Here is a 25,104-nt window from a genome sequence, read left to right as displayed (position 1 = left end):
ATCGATCTCGACATGTTTAGTCCTTGCATGAAAAACCGGGTTGGCAGCAAGGTATGTGGCTCTAAGATTGTCACACCACAGAGTTGCTGGATTACCGGAATGTAGACTAAGCTCTCGTAACAACGACACAATCCACGTTACCTCGGCGGATACATCAGCTAGTCCCTTGTATTATGCTTCTGTTGAGGAGCGAGCCATCATGCGTTACTTACGGGAAAGCCAGGAAATGAGATTAGACCCGAGAAATACTGCGTAACCACTGGTAGATTTCCTGTCAGTCGGACACCCGGCCCAGTCTGAGTCTGAAAAAATATGAATATCGGAAGAGGACGAAGCTGACAAGCGTAAACCATAGTCTTGTGTGCCTTTGACATACCGTAGGACACGCTTTAGAAATCCCCAGTGATCATCGGTGGGAGAATGCATAAACTGACATAGCCGATTTACCGCATAGGAATGATCCGGCCGAATGATAGTTAGGTACTGCAGGGCCCCTATAATACTACAATACTGTGTTGGATTGTCAAATGAATGAGTTGACGGTGTGGCCGCCTGTGTTACGGCAACTAGAGTTGCTAGGGACTTGCAATCAGACATTCCTGCTCGGGTCAAAATATCGCCCATATAGCGACGCTGAGAAAGGAAAAGACCCCCATCTACCTTCAGAGTTTCAATGCCGAGAAAGAAGCCCGGTGTGCCGAGATCCCTAATCTTGAAGGTGGTGGACAGGCGGTGAAGCAACGTATCAATCAACGCAGGATCATTGCCCATCATAATGATGTCATCGACATATACTAGCAAGAACACCCGCGAGTTCCCAGTGGTGTGGGTTGAGTGGGAACTACCATGGGCTCGGATCTCCAGGGCGGAGTAGAGGCGACTCGTTGTGGTTGAACCTGCAATGATGATTCTGTAGAAAAGGGAAAAATAGACTCATCAAATCACACATGACGGCAGATAAAGGTTTTTCCAGTTGTTAGGTCCATGCACGATACCCCATAAATGATACCGGGTAACCTAGGAATACATAGGGTGCAAATCGAAACTCTATCTTGTGCCGATTGTATGGCCTAAGATAGGGATAACAACGGCACCGAAGACGGAGAAAGGTGTATGTGGGTGGGGACTTGTATAGACGATAGTGTGGACTTTCGAATTGTAAGGTGGACGAGGCGAGGGAATTTATAAGGTATGTGGTTGTTTCAAAGGCATAATCCCAATATTTGAGCGGTACCGAGCTTTCAGCGAGAAGCGCTAATCCGGTTTCGACAATGTGTCTATTCTGGCGCTCAACCCTCCCATTTTGTTCGTGCGTATAGGCACATGATTGCATGTGCACAATGCCAAGTGATTCGAAAACCTTATGTAGACGACGGTACTCACCCCCTAAATCTAACTGTATGGATTTGATAGAACGCAAAAACCGACATTCTACCATCACATAAAACAACTCAAAAATTTTATATATATCTAATTTTAGCCGTAAGGGATAAAACCAACAAAATCAAGAATAATCGTCTATAAACAGAATAAAATAACAAAAACCAGAAGCAGAAATAACGGGGGCCGGACCCCAAATGTCCGTGTACAATAAATCTAAAACATTTTCACTAGAAGTGGCTACTATATCTAGGGTAAATTGTGCGGATTTGCCAAGTTGACAGGCCATGCACACTTCTGAAGAACTAGACTTATTCGGAGTGACTGGACAATTTTGTAGCACACGCTGAAGGACACGGCTATGCAGGTGACCCAACCGTTGATGCCACACCACGGACGACACTTAGGCACTTAGGAACACAAAATGAGACCGCGAGACCAACAACCTATATAAGCCACTCGAGGTAGGTCCTTTAAGAAGAACCGCCTTGGTGGTGCAGTCCTTCACAGTAAAGAAATTTTTGTGAAACTCAAAATATACATCATTGTCATTAGTAAAGCGATGAACTGACAAAAGAGGTAAAGATAAATTTTGCACGTGTAATATATTTGACAGACTAAGAGATTTGAACACAGAAGGGATAATTGCATGACCAACACGAAAAACACCCAAACTTGCGCCATTGCCGACTCGGAGCACGTCCCTGCCGGTGTACTCTTCCGATTGACTCATCATGTGTGCGTCCGCTGTTGCATGCGAAGACACCCCAGTTGTAACACCCCACTTTTTCAATCTCTTAATCACAAATCTAAACCACAATATCATAAACTAAGCAGCGGAATTAAAAACTAAGAAGATAACTAGTGGGGATGTCACCGCCACAATCACCCCTCCGTGGTGATTGCACAGGCTAAGGGGTAAAACTAGAAATAAAATAAATATCTAACTTCCATAATAAATACTGAAAAACATAAGGGGGAAAAAGTCACCCCAAAAGTCTAAATCATAACTAGAGTTTAGACATCTCAAACTACGAGACTAATCTAACTCGATCTCTTCTCACTGCTGGGCCCACCTGAAAGGGGTTTTGCAAGCAACACATAGACAAATAGGAAAACACCCGTTAGCACGAAGCTAAGTATAACCACACTCAACCCTGTAAAGAATTATAGCATATACTTTGAAAACATTTGATTTCTCTTGTAAACAACAAACTCATCTCAAATCATCTTTAAATCTATTACATACTTTCTAGATGTTTGCAACCTATAATATCAACTGGCATGCTTATATACATAAGACTGAACACTTAGATACTTCATCATATAAACTTCTCAATTAACTTAACAAGCAATTCATGCTTACAGGTAGGATCATGCTAATAAACCATATAACAGGTATTCTCATGCTCTCAAATTCTCATCACAAAAACTTGATATACAAGACTTCAAAAGTAACCAATCAATCATGTTCGATGAACAATCTTAAATCAACATTCTCATTATGTAATCTCATGCGATACTCTACTCAAAAGCAATCTCGTGCAATACTATAAACATACTCATATGCAATCTCGTGCAATACTATAAACATACTCATATGCAATCTCGTGCAATACTATAATCATACTCATATGCAATCTCGTGCAATACTGTAATCATACTCATATGCAATCTCGTGCAATACTATAAACATACTCATATGCAATCTCGTGCAATACTATAAACATACTCATATGCAATCTCGTGCAATACTATATATATACTCATACACTCTTTATAAAAATAAAGTACTTTCTGTGGAGGTCAATTTCATACTTTTGAGTCTCTATTGACTCGCTTTCTTTCTCTTGAGTCTCTATTGACTCACTTTCTTTCTTTTGAATCTCTCTTGACTCGCTTTCTTTCTCTTGAGTCTCTCTTGACTCGCTTTCATTCTTTTACTCGTAGACGGCTTAGGGTGTCACCGAAGCGTGAATTACCCCATCGGGAGCGACATAAATTCGACCCAATATCTCCTACCGTCTACGGAACCAATCTCGTGGTTCTATCTCTATGGAATCAAGTATCAAACTATTAGTGTGCACACCCCCTGACCAGGATTCCAAGCCTGGCGGGCAGTTTCCAACCTCGTAACGTGGGAATACGCCGCGTTACATATACTGGGACCGCAATGTCCATAAATATCTCACGAGAGGACATAGTCCAAATGGTATCCTTCAAAAACCTCACCAATATAGATAATACATAAATATATCTCTCATGCATCAATCTCATGCATGCAACAACTCTACTACTTCTCAATGCATCAAAGAATGATATACCACATGCTTATAGATTTTTGAAAGTAATACTTGAGCTCACGTTGGCCCTTTATATATGCATTTTTGAAATATGACATATGTGGGATGCCAAAATATTCTATAACATTCTTCTAAACCATGTATAAAATGACATGAAGTACTCAAGAATATAGTATCATGCTCGGTTTGCAACATAGCAAATTCTATACATTTCACTCAACAAATATGCTTCATTTCTCATTAATCAAATAACACAATCTAGTCATGCTTTCATAATAAATCATACTCTCAAAGGATCATGCTTGCATAATAAATCATACTCTCAAAGGATCATGCTTCTCTACTCAATAAAATAACATCAGATTACAAAGTCAATTATTTCTCATACACAGTGAACTAACAAATATATGAATTGTGAAGCAATTCTTCAATAAAACCTTCATAACATACTCATTTTTTATCCAAATTAAACAAAATCAAAGCCAAAATGTGCGTCGAGACGATCTCGAAGAGCCGAGCTACAAGGGCCCGTAACACTCGGCCCGAGACGACATGTAGCTGAGCCACAAGGGCCTGGCCACTGCACAGAAGCTCCTCATATCAAACTTAGGGACTTGGGGCGGGACTCCTCATGGTCCGCCCCATGAGCCCCGTTACTCCATCGGGTCTAGGCGACGGCCCTCCTCTAGGGCCGTGCCCTAGACCCGTGTAACCACAGCTCTAGTCGGCGGCCCTCCTGATGGGCCGCGGCTAGGGCCGCTAGTCTGATCTGGTGCACTCTGTGTGTGCACCAGATGACATTTTCATCTGCAAATCTCAATCCAAACAAGTCCAAAACATTCTCAACAACTCAAAAATAAATACTAGATCACTTCTAAGCATAAACACAACAAAATCTCATAGTTTATACTCATTTCTACTCAATACTAAGGCTTCACAGAGCCAAATTTCAAGAAGGAATCCATGGGGTTATACCTCTTGTAGCTTCTTCTTCTTGTATGGATTTCCCCCTCTTCCCAAGCTAGCTACACCCTCCTTCACCTCCTAGATACCTCAACAACCATACATTAACATACTATCAAGTTCTCAGAGAAGAAATAAGCTTAAGGAAATGAAAGGCAAGGATTGAATGAAGAAGGTTGAAGAAGCTTACTGTGTGTTGTCTTGCAAAGCTGATAAATGGGAAGCAAGGAGTGGAATCAAAGAGGCAAAGGCTGATAAGGGTTCTATTTATAGGAGCACAAAACCCTAGGTTGATCCCATATGATTGGTTGATGGCAAAAATGTAATTTCCATTGGCTAGAAATTGAATCAGGCAAGTGTTTTTGGATATCTAGTGGTCCACCATGCTCCATGGACCAAGGCTAACAATGCTAACTTTAAATACTTTGGGGTTGAAAAGGAATTTTCTCAAAAAGCTAATTAGATGAATCCTTGTTTAAAGTCTTTTTTAATCCTCCCGGTTTCACTCAGATTGATTTCTCGATTTAAAACTTGGTACGCGATGTACCCGAACATTTAGGAATTTTGAATAAAAGAAATTTTGGTGTCGAATTAATTTAAAATGTGACTAAAATAATTTATTCAAACACCAATTGATCGCAAAAAAATTTTAATGGAGTGAAAATGGCTATTTTGGAATTTCTTAAAATTGAATTTATAAAATAAAATTTTGGGTTGTTACACCAGTATCTGGATACCAAGCAAACACTGTCGTCGTTGTAGGACTACCGCCGGAGACTGCCAAATTGGCTTGAGCCAGAGGATGGTCACTGTACTGCTTGTAACAATACATGGCTATGTGACCATGGGATCGAAGATCTGGCATCGGGGAGTACCGCCGCAACCACGCCATTGGTCGCCTCTGCCACGTCCTTGTCCGCCATTCAAAGAGTGCCGCCTGCCAGAACCGCCTTCTCCCCCCTTTCGGCGACCACGACCAGTAAACAACGCCGCGGGAGAACCGTTTGCGACTAGACCATCGCTCGCCGGGAATTCGTTAGAATAGATGAGTTCTTGAGCCTGTAGAAAATCCGAGAGTTGCGGTATGGTGACAGGTGTACCTGACACAGTGAGGGAAGCCGCTATGGCGCGGAACTCCTATCGAAGCCCCCAGAAGACGTACAGATTCTGTTTGTCGAGGGATAATGGGCGGCCAGCCAGAGACATGTCTTCGACGATCAGCTGGGCACGGCCTAGGTATTCTGTCGGTGAGCTGTTGCCTTGGCGGAGAGATTGAAACTGCCCAGGTTGAGGCAGTGGGCGCAAGTGGAGGAACCTAATGCCGTCGTGACGGAGAGCCAGACCTCCCGGCCGGTGTTGCGGTCGACGGCGAGGTACATCTCCTTGTCGGAGAGTAACGAGATGAGCAAGGAGAGGATCGACTGATCCTTTTGAATCCAGGCGGCATGCGCAGGGTTTAGCGTCGTGGTGGAAGCCGTTGCGCCGGAAGTAGTGTCGCCGGAGGTTGGGACGGTGGTGATGGTGGCCAGAGGACACGACAGTTCACCATCTACATAGCCAAGAAGCCCTTGACCGCGGAGGTACGGGACTAGTTGTGTACCCCAAAACAAGTAATTCCTCGCCGTGATTTTAATTGACACAAAATGGTGGGCGGTGGAGAGGGAATTTGAGGTGGTGGCCGGAGTAGGTACGGTGGCTGTGGTGGCGGCAGTCACCGTACGCTCGGAAGAGTTTTTCGACATCGGGGAGGAGAAAAATTAGGAAGGAAACCTAACGCTAACTGATACCAGATGAGAGAGAGATTCAAATTGTATTCAGTTACAAAAATATTACAACAATAGAAACCTATAGGAAGAAAGTAACGTAATACTCTCCTATACAATAGGTTGGGCAGAGTCAACTAATCTACCACCACACAACTATTAACCACATATAATATACACATTAATATTATTATTACTAAAAGGAAGTGAGTTTGCACCACTATTTATACAAGAGCCTTTCTAAGGCTTATTGAATTGTACAGCATAGAGGCTCTCTCTCTCTCTCTCTCTCTCTCTCTCTCTCTCTCTATCTCTATCTCTCTCTCTCTCTCTCTCTCTCTCGCCTGGGGGGGGGTGCAAATCAAATCCCAAAGTGACACTGGAAAGGCTTGACTCGTGTACTACGTCGGCACATGTGGGCACGAATGTCGTCCGGAAATTGGCTAGCCTTGCGGGCTCTAGATTTCCGTACTTCGTGTTCGGTTCGGCCAACTCGTGTACGCCGGCACCTGTGGGCACGAATGTCGTCCAAAAATTGGCTGGCCTTGCGGGCTTCAGATTTCCGTACACCGTGTTCGGTTCGGCCAACCGACAACTCTTGTTGAGTTCGTGGTTCTGTTCGACCAGAGTCGTTGTCGGCCCAGGACGAAAGTTCAAATGCGGCGAGGCCCTCCCGTGTGGCGCTTTTCAGAATACACCAACAACCTTAACGAAAGGCACCAACAGTCTAAGGGAAACACACCACAATGAAATGTAAAAATACACGAAAAAAATACACAACACACCTAAAAAATTACATCATATAACTCCCTACCACTAATGGTATATTTCGAAACATTGTGTGGTATTTTTAGTCATACCTAATGGTGTGTTATTGGTGATGCATACCTAATTTGTGTGTGTTTTTTGTGGTGCATTTCCTGACATTAATGGTGTATATCTTGCTTAATTATTGGTGTATTCTGAAAACCGCCGCACGGGAAGGGATCGTCGCACCTGAACTCGCCTCTCTCTCTCTCTCTCTCTCTCTCTCTCTCTCTCTCTCTATATATATATATATATATATATATATATATATATATATATATATATATATATTATCGTGTCCAGGTGCGAACTGCCCGTCCAGGAGAGAATTGAGAACCATTCAGTGCACGCCACGTGTCCAGATCTAGGTGCACCTAGGTGCATGAATGTTTGCGGGTGGTTTTCACGGGTACTAAGTACCTGCTGAACTCCTCCGCAAGAACAAAAGCGATGCCAAACAGAACGAACTCAGATCAATGAATATTAACAAGGCAAAATTACATGCACTTGTAAGTGATTTTACCTGCACTTTTTACTTGCAAAGGTGCACCAACTACTTGCACATATAACACATTTACATGCACCAAAGGACACGTGGCGCGCACTGGATGGTTCTCAGTTCTCTCATGGGCGAACGTTCGCATGAGAGTGCGTCCATATATATATATATATATATATATATATATATATATATATATATATATATAACCTATGAACTTAAAAGTTAAGGCACAACAATGTACTCTGGATGAAGGGACAATGTGCACGGGAAGGCTTGAAAAAAAATAATTAACTAACTTACACAAAATTACCATAATGCCACCGTATTTTTTTTAATTGTTTAATTCTGGACGTTGATCTTATCCGAATCAATGGATGAGATTACATTCTATTTTTCACCTAATAAAGCTTCTTTTTCACTTGATCCTATATATATATATATATATATATATATATATATATATATATATATATATTAAGAATTACTTATGGAACAAAAACATCAAGAAAATTTCATATGGTTAGATGAATCATGCATGAAGATAATGATGATTATATTGGACATCGCTGTCTTAAGTTATTGGCCACGAAAGTCACACAATGAGCAGTAAACATGCTCCCCATCTAGGGTGTCCTTAGCTCCAGGTTTCGTCTCCCCTTAATTGCCTCTATTAGCTTCCATTGAAACGTTCCGCACGATGGGAGTTTCTTCTTATACAGTATATCTATTAATCATAGCGTTAAACGGAGCTATCATGCACAATTTTTTTTTTTTAAATAATTTTTGAGTGATAGGATGTGTGTGTTTTAAACACGTTTATACATTATATATATATATATATATATATATATATATATATAGATCACTATAAGATCGCTTTATGCCTAATTAGACTCACATCATGTTGGCAAACCTTTCGTTACACTTGACACCATCGACATGATCCTCAATGCATTATGGACACTTGTAAGGTATGCTTGAGCCAGGGCCGGTCCAAACATTTTATAGGCCCATGGCCAAATTAAAAAAAAAAAAAAAAAGTCCTTATATGAAAAATTAAAATTTAAATTCAATAATACTAAAAAAATGATAACATTAAATAAGATTAGAAAATTTTCAACAATTTTTTAAATACATAAACAATCATGACAAAAAATTTCTATGACTTTACTTGATGCAAAATCATCTTTATTGCATCAAAGATTAACATACCCTTCTCAAAACATAAAACAAATTAAAATAAAGCAAATCTTCATATAATAAACTAATAAACTTACAATTTCATTATATACATAGGCATCCTATTAAATAGAATTAAAAGACAAACAGAATTCCTATTTATCAACTCTTATTAAACAACAATACAATATAATTAGAAATTTAGGATTCCTAAATAACAATACAACTATTAATCCAATTTATTTCAATATATACTAACTTTTTTTTTTTGTTTTTTTCAATATATACTAACTAATATTATTATTATTATATATATCTTATGGCTTATGGGCCCCCTCTAGAGATAGGCCCTAGACAAGTGCCCAGCGTGCCCACCCCTCAATCGTTATGCGTTAGACCTGTGTCCAGCATGCTTGCTGGACACGGGTAACAGTGCCGTTAGGCACTGTTATCTTCTTTTTTTTTTTTTTTTTTTTTTTTTTTTTTTTTAAATTTCAGACCGCTTTGTTATAGGAGTATATATTCATAATTTTATTACTATATTATTAATAACTGTACATTCATAACTCCATAACTATACGTTCATAACTCTATAACTGTACATTCATAACTCTATAACTGTACATTCATAACTCTATAATTGTACATTCATAATTTTCGAAACTCTATGTTCACAATTTTAGAGCTCTATGTTCATAATTTTATCACTATATGTTCATAATTGTAAGTTCATAATGTTAGAGCTCTTTGTTCATAATTCGATCAATAACTGTACATTCATAATTCCATAACTGTAGATTCATAATCTCATAACTGTAGATTCATAACTCCATAACTGTAGATTCATAACTCCATAACTGTACATTCATAATCTTCGAAGCTTTATATTCACAATTTTAAAGCTCCATGGTCATAATTTTATCACTATATATGTTCATAATTGTAAGTTCATAATGTTAGAGCTCTGTGTTCATAATTTCATAATTGCATAACTGTACATTCATAACGGCATAACTGTACATTCATAATCCAAAAAAAAAAATAACGCCGTTAACGGCAAAACGCACACGATTTTTTTTTTTTAACTAAATGACGCGTTTTTTTTTTGAAAAACGACGTCGTTTTGAGCCCGTGTCCACAATTCACCGTGGACACGGGTCCAGGGCATAATTTGCCCCCACCCCTCTAGGCCGGTCCTGGCTTGAGCATAAACATGTGTCTAATACATCTTTATAAATACCTAGTGACTTTTTTTTTTATAAAACAATGAGAGAGAACTCAAAAAGCTCATTTATTCTTCATATATGATTTTCGACTCAACACTATATAGGAATTAAGATTATTAATGGTGTATATATTTTTCTCGACAATATATTACTTTTAAGACAATAAATATCTATTCATCTCTAAATAAAAAATATTTATAAATATTTGCTAAGACTAATAAACAGCTCACAAAGAAGTTGACATTATGGTGAACATAATTCGTGCGAACGAGGATTAGTTGAGTACGGTACAAATTTAAAGGTACCTCTTATAATTAAAGTTTCCTTGGGACATCTCTACACCTGAAAAAAAAAAAAAAAAAAAAAAAAAAAAAAAAAAAAAAAAAACTTGTTGTTTAACGTTAAATAAGGCAAAGGAGTAGAGACATAAGGTAAGCCAACTAACTTAACCATCGTCGTCTAACACACAACCACCCTTAAAACCCGACACGGCGCGGCCTTCCTCGCGGCCCTACTTCTCAGCAGTCCCCACAATACTGTTGCTTAACGCCACGGCTCCGCTGCCCACGTTTCCTCTCATCTCAACCTTACATTTCTTTCTCTCTCTACGTTTTTATTTTACTCTGTACTATACAAGTACTCCTTTCTAGTATTATTACCCAGTCCCTACTTCTCTCTTTCTTTCTCTCTCTCTCTCTCTCTCTCCTGAGATTTTTTTGGGCTGCTCAATCATACATCTTCGCCTTTTGGCGAGCGCCAAGAATGGACCCGGAAGGGGCGAGGCTGACCCGGTTGGTTACTTGTAGTGCGGCAATCGCCGGCGGGACGAGTTCCGATGGGGATACGCCGCGGACGATGACGCCGTCGTCTTCGTCTTCGTCGTCCGTGGTAGTGAATCAGGTTCTTCAGCTCATCTGTTCCGACGACCCGGGGGATAAAATCCATGCCGCCATGGAGATCAGGCGCCTCACCAAGACTTCCCAGCGCTACCGACGCCACTTCTCCGGCGCCGTCGGCCCTCTCGTCGATATGCTCCGCTCCGGCTCTGTTGAATCTAACGAGGCCGCGCTCCTCGCCCTTCTCAATCTCGCTGTTAAGGACGAAACGTAAGTGTCGTGGGGCTTAACTTTTGCTGACACTCTTTAATTATTTTATAATTTTTTTTCAAAATCCCATTTTTTCTGCCATGAAAGATTTGTCCTTTTTAGCACCTTATTAGTTATTAATCTATTGTACCATTAGTTTCTTCATAAATTCAGGCCCCCTCTTCTTCGTTACACTATTTTGACAGTTTCATGCTTTTTTTCAGTTTCTGCATCGTTTTCCTTGGCTTCAGTAAGGGATGGTGATTCTTTAATCTTAATGTTCTTTCTTTTTAGTCACCAACCCCACACAGCCCCACTCCTTTAATAAATCACTTTTTTATTTCTTTTCTGGTCCTGCCTTGTTGGGTTTCAGAGAAAAAAGAAATAAACCATATAAAATTGTAAATCTTGATTTTTATCCTTTAAATATCATACTATGGCATCGGAAAAATAAAGCTATCTTTCTTCAACTTATTGGGTCTTAGCTGTGATATACATAATTCAAGCTCAAGATATATCAAAGTGTTAACCTTTATCAGAGAAAACTTGGATCTTTAGTTTTCAGCTTTTCATGGCATCTGCCGACCAAGAACTGTGTGTTGCAATCCTGCCTGATTTGGATTGAAAAAAGCCGCAAAATTCTGTGTTTAGATAACAAAGTAAACAACTTTTTCTTTGCCTGGGTGGGATTTGTGATTGGATCTTTACAAAAATCTTTTCTTTAACAGTAATGGATGGATGTAATGTTTTCTTGATTGCATTTCTTGCAAAGGTGATAAAGGTTGAAGACGTGTTTAAGTAAACTGCTTTTTTAATGTGGTGGGAAATGCTTTGTGCTTCATATTGGTTAGGTTGGGTGGTGGGCTTGTTTTGTTTGTTCTTCACAGTTTGCCTTTTCATCTGTCTTGTTTGTGAAGCTACCATGTTCATTGGATTCTGTTCTGTGAAAGAGAAATTCCATGCTGGTTGCTAAAGGCTAAAGTATTCTCCTTTTTTACCTTTTTTTAATTTTTGGTAGAGTAGAATGGCTGCAACCAATCTTGATATATGTAATGAATTGGAGAATATTTTGTAGACCTCTCAAAACGATTGCTTCTTCGATTATCCTGCCTGGGGAATATCTATCAGTCTTTTTTTTTTTTTTTTTTGTCTTTTGAGATTACTGATTTGGTAATTGGATGTGTGCTCTTACTGTATGATTTGCTTTTCCTTTTTGGGATAAGCACAGATTCTTCTGTTTAATGTTGAATGATCCTCGTGGTACTAGACACTTTGATGCATTAACCCGAGCTCTCCTTTCTGTTTATACATTATGTTTTTCAGTTGCCTCGTTAGCATTCTGGAACGTCTAGGTCTCTGACTTATTTTGTTACTCGAACAATTACAAATGGGATTACATAATGTGTCTTTTTGAAACCTTGTTTTATACCTGTTTTTAATTTGTTGCAGAAATAAGGTGAGCATCATAGAAGCGGGTGCCCTGGAACCGATTATAGGTTTTCTTCAGTCCAAGAATGCGATTCTGCAAGGGCATGCGACTGCATCGCTCCTCACCCTGTCTGCTTCTCCTGTCACGAAGCCGATTATAAGTGCTTCTGGTGCAATCCCTCTTCTCGTGGAAGTCCTAAGAAACGGGAGCCCCCCGCAGTCTAAGGCTGATGCTGTGATGGCTCTTTACAATCTGTCGTCTTATGAAGGCAATATAAGTCCAATCCTTGAGACGGAACCAATTCCTGGTATAGTTAGTTTGCTGAAATCCTGTAAAAGATCTTCGAAAACCGCTGAAAAATGCGTTGCCCTCATCGAATCTTTAGTTGGTTATGAGGAGGGTAGGAGCGCGTTGACATCTGAAGAAGGCGGAGTACTCACGGTGGTAGAAGTGCTCGAAAGCGGGTCCCTTCAGAGCCGAGAGCATGCTCTCGGAGCCCTTTTGACAATGTGTGAGAGTGACCGGTGTAAATATAGGGAACCGATTCTTAGAGAAGGCGTAATCCCCGGGCTCCTAGAGCTGACGGTTCAGGGAACACCAAAGTCTCAAGCAAAGGCACAAACGCTCCTAAGATTGCTGAGAGACTCCCCGTTCCCGAGGTCCGAGCTTCAGGCTGACACGCTAGAGAACATCGTTAGCAACCTCATATCGCAGATAGACGGGGAGGAGCAACCCGGGAAGGCAAAGGAGATGCTCGCTGAAATGGTGCAAGTTAGCATGGAGCAAAGCCTGAGGCATTTACAGCAAAGGGCGCTGGTGTGCACCCCGGGCGATCTGTCTGTCACTACCCGCACCTCGAAAATTCCTTCGAAATGAATCCGTTTCACAACATCATCCCACGCTTTCTTCCCTTATTACCGGGGGTTGTCTTCCCGCTCCCTCTCTTGTAATTGCGAGCTTTGTGGTATCAGTTTTCTGTGCTAGGAAATAAAGATCTCTCTATAGTAAAACAATGCCAGTCCAGGCCCCTTGTTATGGGTATCTGGTGACTGGTCGATGTCGATAAATCTAAAAGGAAATCACAGTGTTTGTAAGCTTAGCTTTTAACATGGCTTTTGTAACATATACTGTGTATTGAAGGTTACATGATCTGTGAGGTTTATTAATTCTCTCTTTTTTTTATGACAAATACTTCTTTTGTGTTGTGATGGTTTAGAGTTTAGTTTAAAGAATTTTGGCTTAGAACTCAAGACTGTTTGTTTGGTTCAGTATCACCATCAGAGTTGTATTGATGGAGTTGGCATTACCTGTTTTGATATAAAAACGTGAAAAGAATTGCAGAATGCAGATACTGATTGGAACTGTAATTACTAAGCTCCTCGAAACAATTCTACTGGTCTAATAGTTGCTGGGTGCAGGTTCGAATCTTGCTAAGAAGGCAAGAACTCAGAAACGGAAGTATGAATTTGGCTTTTTGGCTTTATTGTAGGTACTAGGACACAAACATTAGAGGCTTGTAGGCCAGTTGAGTCACACCTCGTGATTAAAGTTTTTAAGTTTGAGATTTAAGATTGAATTATTATCGTATTCCATTCAAAGAAAAAGTTTATAATCAGCAATATTTGTTGGTTTTTCGGACTTGGAAGTTTTTAGGTTTTCTGGTGTTACTTCTCTTTCAAATGCCTTACCAATTCCCTAAGAAATTGCTAATTTTAATGAAAATGGAGTTGTTTGGTAAAATTTTGGCAAAATAAATGAGACATTAAATTTATATTAAATGTTATTACAATAGTATAACACTGAATGAATCGAGTCAGTTTATACCGTTAAAGTCCGATAGTGTTGTAAAATTTTAAATAAATAATACTGAATTGAAATATTTTAATTAACCAATTATATTATTAAAAGGAAAAAGATTAAATTGAAATATTTTAATTAACCAATTATATTATTAAAGCCAAAATTGTTTTGTAGAAGAATAAGAATAGAATTAAAAGGGTAAAAAAGATGTCGGCGGGCATCATAATCATCTTTACTTGGAACAACTCTATCCAGACTACAAAATCAATATATACTCGTCTTACCTATCAGGTTTGATTATTCCAATTAAAATTGTCAAACAAATTCACATACGAAAAGTCAGAAGTCACTTTATCATCCGGATCATACTGCCCTAGTCCTTACCCATTCGGATCCACGGACAAAGCATTTGTGCCGTGACACATGACGTCGGCCGCAAATTTTGATCGCCTTTATTTCTTTCAGGAAAAAAATAAAATAGGCCATCAAAGGATAGTTAAAAAGTCAATTAATCAACTAAAAATTTTAAGAGTGCAATTACACTCATCAAATAATCTCAAATAATCTATTAGTGCAATGAAGCATAAAAATCAATTTATGACCTGCTATCATAAGTCATTAGGATTTCGACAACCCATGAGCGAGATTCTGGCAAAATTTCAAGCAACAAAGTGACCGGCGACTAGTAAACGATCGTCAGTCACAGAGAAGGAAACCAAGGTAGTCTTCTTCCCGGAGAAGGCAACCACAGTGGTCGTCTTCTTGCTGGAGAAAGCGACCACTATTTTTTCGGCCGCCAGTAACTTTGTTGCTTGAAAGTTCACCTGTGGGTTGCCAGAACCATAATGACATGTGATAGCAGGTTATAAACCATATTTTGGGCTTCATTGCGTCAAAATAAATTGTTGATTGGTGTAATTACACCTTTAAAAAGTTTAGGGGACTAATTGCCTTTTCAGTTAAAGTTCGAGGGTCTATTTGACATTTTTCCCTTTCTTTCAACTTTGACAGGGCGTTTGGTTGGAAGGAAGGAATTAAAGGTGAAAGGAATTGTAATTCGGTGGGAAAAGAATAAGGAGGGAATAAAGTAGGAATTACAATTACATTGTTTGGTAGGGAGGAATAATGAAAATGAGAGAAGTGATATAAAGACTAAAATACCCTTTGTGTAATAATTTTAATAATAACATTCAAGGACCAAACAATGTAGTTTATCATTTCATTGAATTGCAATTCAATTCCAACGCAATTCATGCCAACCAAACACCCCCTAGCTTCTCTCTCTTGAACCTTGTTAGAGTAATTGTAAAATGGGCAAATCCCTTGTGCGTATCAGTATTTGGTCATATCTATTGAATCATTGAATCACAGTGATTTATATCCTCTCATGCAAGGAAATTTAGAGAATTAAAAATTCAAGAGTGGAATATTCATGAATAATTTTTTTTTTTTTGTTTTTTTTTTTTTGTGGGTATAGGTCTGAGCCTCTGAATATTGTTAGGACTCTTGTGTTTGTAGTTGGTTAGGTCTCTTTACTTATCTTCTTATATTGTTATTGTACAGACTATTATTCAGTTACGTTGAATATACAATCCTCATCTGGTATCAGTATCCAGGGTTTTTTCTTTTCATGGCAACCTTGGGAGATAACAATGGCGGTTCTGTTCGCGATTCATCTGAACGGACTGTGTCCGAGGTTGCCCCCAACCCCGTATATCCGAATACTAGCCTATCCTCCGCCCATCACTTCGTGTCTATTAAGCTCACCACCCATAATTACTTGTTTTGGCGTACTCAGATGCTGCCATTCTTGGAAGGCCAAGGATTGCTTGGTTTTGTTGATGGCACACTGCCATGTCCGAAGATTGCTGCGCCAGTACTGCCGCCGACCGTGCCGGTGGAGTCGACGGCGGACAGTGGCGTCTCGCCACCCAGTCCGGCTTCGTTGGTGCATCAGTGGCGTCGGCAGGATAAGACCGTTCTTTCGTTGCTGATTTCGTCCCTGTCCAATGAGATGCTGCCTATGGCGATCGGACGCTCGACGTCGCGGCTACTGTGGACGGCGATCAAGCAGGAGCTTTGCTCGGCGACGCGTTCCCGGGCGTTGAGGCTTCTCGGCGAGCTACAGGGGCTGTCCCAGGGGGCATCATCCGTCTCCGACTATTTGAGCAAGGCGAGAGTTCTAGTTGAAGATTTGGCGCTGGCCGGTCAGGTGATTTCACTTGATGATCAGAATCTCTACGTCTTCCGCGGCTTACGACCGAAGCTACGTCCTCTTGTTGCTCCGTTGACGCGTGGATCTCCGGTAACCTTGTCTGAGCTTTCTGATTATCTAACCTCGCAGGAATATATTTGTGCGCCGGGTGGTGGTGATGCTGCTGCCCCGGCTGCTATGGTAGCGTCGCGTGGCCGTGGTGGAGGTCGTGGTGGCGGCCGCTCGTTTCGTGGAGGCTCGGGCAGTGGCGGCTCGGGCAATGGTGGCCATGGCCGAGGGGGCCGTGGTCGTGGCCGCGGGCGGTCGGACATCCGGTGTCAGATTTTTGATAAGTTTGGGCATTCGGCACGGGCTTGTTTTCGTAGGTATTCGGAGACTACGGATCCTCAGGCTCATATGGTTTTTTCTGGTGCTGAGAATGGTGGTGTTGAGTTTCATCAGTGGTTTCCTGACACAGGAGCCACGAATCATGCTACTCCCGACTCCTCGGTGTTGACCACTTCGACTCGCTATGATGGTCCAGACACTTTACGTGTTGGTAATGGTGCAGGTATGACTATTTTTAGTGTTGGGTCTGCTTCGATAGCTTCTCTTTCTAGGTCGTTTAGTTTAAATGATGTTCTACACGTTCATGGTTTGTCGTCTTCGTTGCTTTCTGTTCAACGGCTTGCTAAAGATAACCGTGTCTTTTTTGAATTTCATCCTGACTGTTTTCTTGTGAAGGATCTCTTGACCAAGAAGGTGGTTTTTAAGGGGGGTACTTCCGGTGGCTTATATTCGTGGCCCACGTCTTCGAGTCCGTCTGCGTATGTTGCTGCGCGTGCGTCGTCTTCTACTTGGCACAAGCGGCTTGGTCATCCACACACGCGGGTGTTGCGTCAAATTTTGCAGTTATCCGGTGTTAGTTCGTTTAATTCTAGTGATTTGTCACGTTTGTGTTCTTCGTGTCAGTTAGGGAAGTCTTCCCATTTTTCTTTACCTCGTGTTGAGACAAAAAGTACTCGTGTGTTAGAACTTATATATACTGATATTTGGGGCCCCGCGCCTGTGTACTCTGTGAATGGTTTTCGCTATTTTGTTCTATTCGTGGATGATTTTACGCGTTATGTGTGGTTTTATCCTATGCATGCGAAAACGGATATTTATTCTATCTTTGAACGGTTTCGGTATCTAGTTGAGCTTTCGTTTTCCCATAAAATTGTGTCTATTCAGTCTGATCTAGAGGGAGAGTACAAAAAGCTCCACTCTACTTTTGAGTCGCTTGGTATTCGTCACAGGCAGTCCTGTGCGTATACACATGAACAGAATGGTCGGGTAGAACGCTGTCATCGGCATATAGTTGAAACTGGGTTGGCTTTGATGGCTCAGGCGTCTATTCCCTCTCGTTTTTGGGATTATGCATTTGAGGCTGCGGTTTACTTGATTAACAAGATGCCCACTCGTGTGTTGAACGATGAGTCTCCTCATTTTTGTTTGCATCGTTCACCTCCCTCTTATTCCTTCTTGCGTGTTTTTGGCTGTCTGTGCTTTCCTTTGTTACGTCCCTATAATCGTAATAAATAGGAATATCGTTCGTCTCCCTGTGTTTTCTTAGGGTATCCTGATTCTTTCCGAGGCTATCGTTGTCTGAATCCTAACACTAATAAGGTCTTTATCTGTCGCCATGTGTGATTTGATGAGTCCGTTTTTCCTTTTGCTGGCTCTCTTTCCTCGCAAGTGGTTTCTTGGCCCTCGGTTGCTCCTTGGGGTGTTGCTCCAGTTGTTTCTGTTTCCGTGCCTCCTCCTTCTATTGAGGTGGTGGATGGTGTTTTTGAGGAACAGGTTGCGGATTCAGAACCGGTGCCGGTAGATTCTGTGTCTAGTGAGCGGACGGTTTCTGATCATGGTTGGCCGGCTCGTGTTTGTTGTCCTCGCCGTGGGACTAAGGTGGTTGGTCCTCGCTCTCATGTTATGGCCACGCGGAGCATGGGTCCTCAGGAGCATGTGGCTTTGGTGTCTACTGTTGATCCTCCTGAGCCCACATGTTACTCACAAGCAGTCAAGCATCCAGAGTGGCGTGAGGCCATGGATGCTGAGTTTAATGCTCTGCTTCAAAATCAGACCTGGCGACTTGTTCCCTACACTCCGGGGATGAATGTTGTGGGGTGTAAGTGGGTGTTTCGTGTCAAGAGGAATGCTGACGGGTCTATTAGCGGCACAAGGCCCGGTTGGTTGCGAAGGGCTTTAATCAGATTGCGGGCAAGGATTTCTTTGAGACGTTCAGTCCGGTTGTTAAGCCCACCACGTTCGTCTTCTACTTTCTTTGGCATATTCTTGTGATTGGTGTATTCGACAGCTGGATGTGCATAACGCCTTCCTTAATGGGCGTTTGGCTGAGACGGTGTATATGCGTCAGCCTCCAGGATACGAGGACAAGTCAGTACCTGATCATGTTTGTTTTTTTACAGCGCTCTCTGTATGGGCTTAAGCAGGCCCCGCGTGCATGGTTTACCTGGTTACATAATTTTCTTCTTTCATTTGGCTTTGTTCCGTCGAAGACTGATGTTTCTTTATTTATTTATTCTGATCATGGTGTGCAACTTTATTTTCTGGTTTATGTCGATGACATTCTTGTCATGGGCTCGGATTCACATCGTGTTACTGGGCTGGTGGATCGGCTTGCTCAGGAGTTTAAAATTCGGGATATGGGGCCTCCGTCTTTCTTTCTGGGTATTGAGACTGTTTCTCTTTCTGATGGTATTCTTCTGTCTCAGCGCCGTTATGTTCAGGACATTCTCAAGCGTGCAGGGATGGTTGACTGTAAACCGGTTTCTACTCCGGTCTCAGTTGCTCGTTCTGATGACGGTGATGCTGATCCTACGCACTACCGTGGGCTAGCGGGTGTCTTGCAGTACTTAACGGTGACTTGCCCTGATTTGTCTTTTGCGGTGAACAGGCTTTGCCAGCGCATGCAGGCTCCTACTACTGCTGATTGGTCTACGATGAAGCATGTGTTGCGGTATGTGAAAGGCACTCTTGGTATGGGGCTGTGTGTTCGAAAGTCTTTGTCCACCTTGCTGCATGCGTTTTCTGATTCGGATTGGGTTGGTAGTCCGGATGATAGGAAGTCCACCAGTGGTTTTGCTGTGCTTTTGGGCTCTAATCTGATTTCGTGGTCATGTCGGAAGCAGCGCACGGTGGCGCGTTCCTCTACTGAGGCTGAGTACAAAGCCTTAGCTGATGTGGCAGCTGAGGTAACATGGCTGGTTTCTTTGCTTCGGGAGATTGGTTTTTCTCTAGCTTCTGCGCCTAGTCTATGGTGTGACAACTTGGGACTTACGTATCTATGTGCCAATCCGGTTTTCCATGCTCAGACTAAGCACGTGGAAATTGACTACCACTTCGTCAGAGACAAGGTCGCCAAAAAGGAAATTCAGGTTCACTTTATTTCCACGAAGGATTAGATTGCTGACATCTTTACCAAGCCACTTGCGTCTACTCGGTTCTCCTATCTCCGTGACAAACTCAACATTTCGACTGCTCCACCTTGAGCTTGAGGGGGAGTGTTAGGACTCTTGTGTTTGTAGTTGGTTAGGTCTCTTTACTTATCTTCTTATATTGTTATTGTACAAATTATTATTCAGTTACGTTGAATATACAATCCTCATCAATATGATTAACTTTATATTTAAAAAAAATTAGTGTTCTATTTGAATTATGCGCAGATCATTTTTTTTTTTTTTTGTGATTATTAATTTATTATATTTTAAAATTTGAAATTTGGAATTATAATTGTGAGAAGCTTCAACATTAAAAACAAAATAATCATAGGCATTACTCAATACATTTTCATGCTTCTTAGCAATGGTTTTTTTTTTTTAATAAATAATATTGTATATATTCTATACTTTCTTAATCATATCATTTTTAACCCATTATGGTATACAATTATGTACATTTTTTATACAATTATGTACATCCAAAACATAAAATTTATGTGTATTATGTTAAGAGTTTATGTGTATTATGTATTATGTTAGAATATGTGTATTATCTTTTCAAAAAAAAAATATGTGTATTTTGTTATACAATTATGTACATTTTTTAACATGAAATTTTTATAAAGAAATTTAACAACTGACACAGGATAGCGAAATTATATAAAAAAAAAATAAAAAAAAATCCCCCACGTCATTTTACACCAGGATGCATAATGCAATGCGCGCCCTGGTGCACGATATAAATTGCCACTTTCCTTGCTCTTTCGAGGGCTCTATTAACCTCTGCTATTTGTAACTGAATCCAAATATCCAATAACTTAAATTTTCTGCCCATCCCCAATTCTCTTACCATTGAATATCCTTTCATTCCGCCATTGAATATTACATCATCTATTACAATCGTTGTTTAATACCCCGTAATATTAAATTAATAATAATGTTATTATTATTAGGAATAATTATTGTTAAATAGGTAACTGAACTTATTATTTTTATGCAATTAGATCACTAAATTTAAAAATTGTGCAATCAAATTATCAAACAAGTAAAATTTGTGCAATTGAGGCATTTTTATGATTTCTTTTAATGAAATTTTAGTTGAAAGCATTTATCTTTTATCTCAATTAGTACGAGAAAGAAAAGTGTGATTCTTAATTAGTAACAGTATTCAAAAAAAGTTTGGTTTTAGTATATAAAATTTATATATTCTGAAACTAAATAAAAAGTAATATTAAATACAAAAAAAAATTTAAAAATAATTAAAAAATATTAAAATAATAAGGAATGAAGAAAGAATTGATTTGAATAATGAATAATAAATATGATAGGTAAAATTAGGCATGGGCATTTATTTATGAAGTCTCGAAATCAATTTGGTTAATAAAATTATAAAAATATAAAATGGTTCCGGGTCTTGCTTATCCAGATCAGGTCCGTCCATCTATCCACGGGAATGGCCATTATCCCGTGAGAGTGGGCGCCGGGGCGGGGAGGGTCAAGTACGTAAAACAAACACTATAAATATTAGATACATAAACCTCCTTAATCCTCGTATAGTACCAAACCCTATCCAAATTACATATATCCAATCTATCCTATTTTGCAAACTACTCCTGTAACTACCGTGACTGTGTGTGTTAACGACAATGACGAAATGTGATGATAGGGTTGAGGAGGAGGCGATCTCGAATATGGAACAAGGAACAGCCACCGGCACCGGAACGTCGACGTTTCGAAACGCAGGTTCATCTTGCGTGATGGCTTTCACTACTGCTCAGAAGGTATATATATATATATATATATATATATATATATCGTATCATCCTTAATATATCTATAATCTACGATTCTGCGTAGGTTGGTTTGGATTTTGTGGGCAAGGAAGAAATTAACGACGGAGCGAATTGTTTATTTGAATTGTTGTAGTTTTTAGCGGAGGTGGTTGGGGTTTACTTCATAATATTCGCGGGATGTGGATCGGTGGCGGTGAACAAGTTATACGGCGGCACGGTTACGTTTCCGGGGATATGTGTCACGTGGGGATTGATTGTTATGGTCATGGTTTACACATTGGGTCATGTTTCCGATGGCCATTTTAACCCCGCCGTCACTCTCACCAACGCCATCTTCGCCCGCTTCTCATGGAAACTGGTAATGAACTTTACTCACTTATGAGAGAAATCTTACAATCGCTCCAAAAATCTCAATTCCTTTTACAAATCACATAAAATAGTTAAACCATATTAAGAATAAAGAGACCTATACACTATGTCCAGTTAAGATGATATTAGTAAAAATTGAATTCACTAGTCACGAGTGCTCTACTCACTTAATCATCTTATCTCTTTCAAACAACACAAAAGGCTAAATTCTCCGGCCCCTAAGACCTCTTCACCCTCCTCTAGGTACTTAGTGACCATCCTTTAGGTAGCGTATAAGAGTTATCACATTGAGACATGTAACATTTTTGTTGTTTCCAAGATATATAACGTCCTTAATTAGATTATACATGGTACATAATATTTAGATTTTGCTTGTTATAGTAATACACTAATACGTAAGTGTATAATAATCGTGGTAGTATTCAAATTTTACTTATTATGGCACTAATTCATATAGTATAATAATTTGCCATCATGACATTAGATTTAGACAATGTTATCTTTTAATTGTCCTTTAAATAACTATTTTATTAGTCTAAAAATCATAACACAAAAGCTTGCTTAAAATTATGGAATAAGGGTCAAATATGCCACTCAACTGCGCACCAAACTATAATTAAGTCATCGAACTAAAAAAATGCAATTGAGTTCCTAAACAATACAAATTCATACAATTTAATCCAAAATGACCTATATGTTTACCTGGAAGTAGGCTAGCGTCAGTTACCGATTTTAAAAATAAAATTTTAAAATAATTGTAAATAAAATAATTAATTAAAAAAAAAAAGAATTACCATCTTTAAAAATTAAAATAATTAACCTTTCAAAAAAAATTAAAATAATTAATTATGTAAAATTATTTTAAAAAATTATTCAAGGACTCAATTACATGTTTTTTTTCTATTTCACCCTTACTCTTAAAATCATTAACCAAAATAGTTATTGGCTCACTGACATTCACATCCAAGTATCCAAGTACTTTTTTGTCTTTTCGGTCCCTGACTTATTTTACATATTTCAAATTGGTTCCTCTATTATTTTTAGTCTTAGATTTATACATAGCAGTTCATTAAGTCTTTTTTTATCACAACATCAACTTTTGGTCATAATATTATTGTAACCAGATTATTTTTGGTTCAATAGTATAAATATACTTAAATACAAAGACATTACAGTCTTCAAATATGAATTTTTTTTAAAAAAAAACATAAAAATATAGCTGTTCAACCTATTTTGTATATTTTAACGACATTTTAATGATTTTATTGATGGTGGACTAAAAATAGTCCTATCATAATCATAATAATATTAGGACCAAATATGAATGTTCTAATAAAAAATTGAGAAGAATGGCTGAAATGCATGTGTAGGTAGATACGTGCAATTCCGAAAATATGACAAAAGAAAAATTGGACAAATAATATTAGGACCAAATATGAATGTTCTAATAAAAAATTGAGAAGAATGGCTGAAATGCATGTGTAGGTAGATACGTGCAATTCCGAAAATATGACAAAAGAAAAATTGGACAAAATTATGAAAAAACATTTGAGAAATGCGTTATATCACATTTCCAGTCAAACTAAAAACGAACGCAAGTCAGACCTGCGTTTCTCGAGAAACGCCCAAGGCAACCAAACTGGTCGCCTTCTACTTCGCTGGTTTCACCAGTTTGGTTGTCTTCTCCTTCGCCGGAGAAATCGGCGGCCAATTTTGGTCGCCCGGAGACACCAAAAAAAAAATAGTTTGCGTTTCTAGTTTGACCGGAAATATGATAAAACACATTTTTTAAATGTGTTTTTCATAATTTCGTCCATTTTTTTTCGACATATTTCCAAAATTACATGTGCCTACCTACACATTTTAGTCATTTAACTAAAGTGAACTATCATCACTTATAAAAATATGACAACAAATGAAATTAATTTTATATATGGTCATCATCATTAAATTTATACGTGCAGGTGCCAGTCTATATTGTGGCTCAATTAATTGGTTCAATCCTCGCTAGTTCCACATTAGCCATGATATTCGACATAACACCCGAAGCTTTCTTTGGCACTCTCCCCGCCGGATCCAACTTGCAGTCCTTTGTTGTAGAAATTATCATCTCCTTCCTCCTCATGTTCGTCATTTCCAGCATTTCAACAGACGATAGAGCAACGGTACTATACATTCCTCTCTTTTACTGTCAATTCCTTAACACTACACCCTTTTGTTGTTTCTCAATCTTAAAATCTTGTCTGGTCTGAAATATAATGCAGGTAGGAGATTTGAGCGGAGTCGTTATCGGAATGACCATCCTTTTGAACGTGTTGGTTGCTGGCCCGATTTCTGGAGCGTCAATGAACCCAGCCAGAAGCATCGGGCCGGCCATTGTGAAGCATACTTACAGAGGCCTGTGGGTATACATACTCGGACCCATAATCGGAATGGTAGCCGGAGCATTTGTATACAACGTGCTTAAACTCACTCACAAACCGGCCAGCGACTCGAGCAGAACCAGATCATTCCTCAAACAGCTCAGAAGTTAGCTAGCGCTATGGATTCTTTGTATTATCTGCACTTCTCTCGTAGGAGATCAGAGCGCTACAAAACTGTAGTTGCAGAGTATAATGCCTGTTTAGCTAGCTTGCAGTTCATATAGTTCATTGTCAATGTATCAGTATTTGATATAAGTATTTTTTCCAGTATGATGATGGAGCGTTTAATTAATTAAAATTCATAAATTGTAGAGTGTTTTCTGCATAACTTTATTTTATATGAAAAGTTAATAGGCAATTGAATAGATACTCCGCATAAACGGACAGG

General features: G+C 39.5%; 3 protein-coding genes and 1 long non-coding RNA gene across 4 annotated transcripts; 2 read left to right on the top strand and 2 right to left on the bottom strand.

Annotated features, from left to right (window-relative positions):
- Positions 1-204: 204 nt before the first annotated feature.
- Positions 205-5,538, bottom strand: LOC109168450 (uncharacterized mitochondrial protein AtMg00810-like). The gene is made up of 2 exons (XM_019317474.1): positions 5,370-5,538; positions 205-896 (listed from the first exon to the last, which is right to left on the bottom strand). The coding sequence occupies exons 1-2, from the start codon at positions 5,536-5,538 to the stop codon at positions 205-207; spliced, it is 861 nt and encodes a 286-aa protein (XP_019173019.1).
- A 5,214-nt stretch (positions 5,539-10,752) lies between these two features.
- LOC109168543 (U-box domain-containing protein 4) lies at positions 10,753-13,841 on the top strand. Its single transcript, XM_019317598.1, has 2 exons — positions 10,753-11,229; positions 12,658-13,841. The coding sequence occupies exons 1-2, from the start codon at positions 10,886-10,888 to the stop codon at positions 13,511-13,513; spliced, it is 1,200 nt and encodes a 399-aa protein (XP_019173143.1). The 5' UTR covers positions 10,753-10,885; the 3' UTR covers positions 13,514-13,841.
- Positions 12,199-12,684, bottom strand: LOC109168544. The gene is made up of 2 exons (XR_002052096.1): positions 12,626-12,684; positions 12,199-12,478 (listed from the first exon to the last, which is right to left on the bottom strand). It is a non-coding gene; the product is annotated as an uncharacterized LOC109168544 (long non-coding RNA).
- A 7,887-nt stretch (positions 13,842-21,728) lies between the features above and the next one.
- LOC109168537 (probable aquaporin NIP-type) lies at positions 21,729-25,006 on the top strand. The gene is made up of 4 exons (XM_019317591.1): positions 21,729-21,912; positions 22,058-22,282; positions 24,258-24,458; positions 24,558-25,006. The coding sequence occupies exons 1-4, from the start codon at positions 21,778-21,780 to the stop codon at positions 24,825-24,827; spliced, it is 831 nt and encodes a 276-aa protein (XP_019173136.1). The 5' UTR covers positions 21,729-21,777; the 3' UTR covers positions 24,828-25,006.
- Positions 25,007-25,104: the final 98 nt, after the last annotated feature.

Source organism: Ipomoea nil, unplaced genomic scaffold, assembly GCF_001879475.1.
Source record: "Ipomoea nil cultivar Tokyo-kokei standard unplaced genomic scaffold, Asagao_1.1 scaffold3199, whole genome shotgun sequence".
NCBI lineage: Eukaryota > Viridiplantae > Streptophyta > Magnoliopsida > Solanales > Convolvulaceae > Ipomoea > Ipomoea nil.
This window is presented reverse-complemented; position numbering and strand designations above follow the sequence as displayed.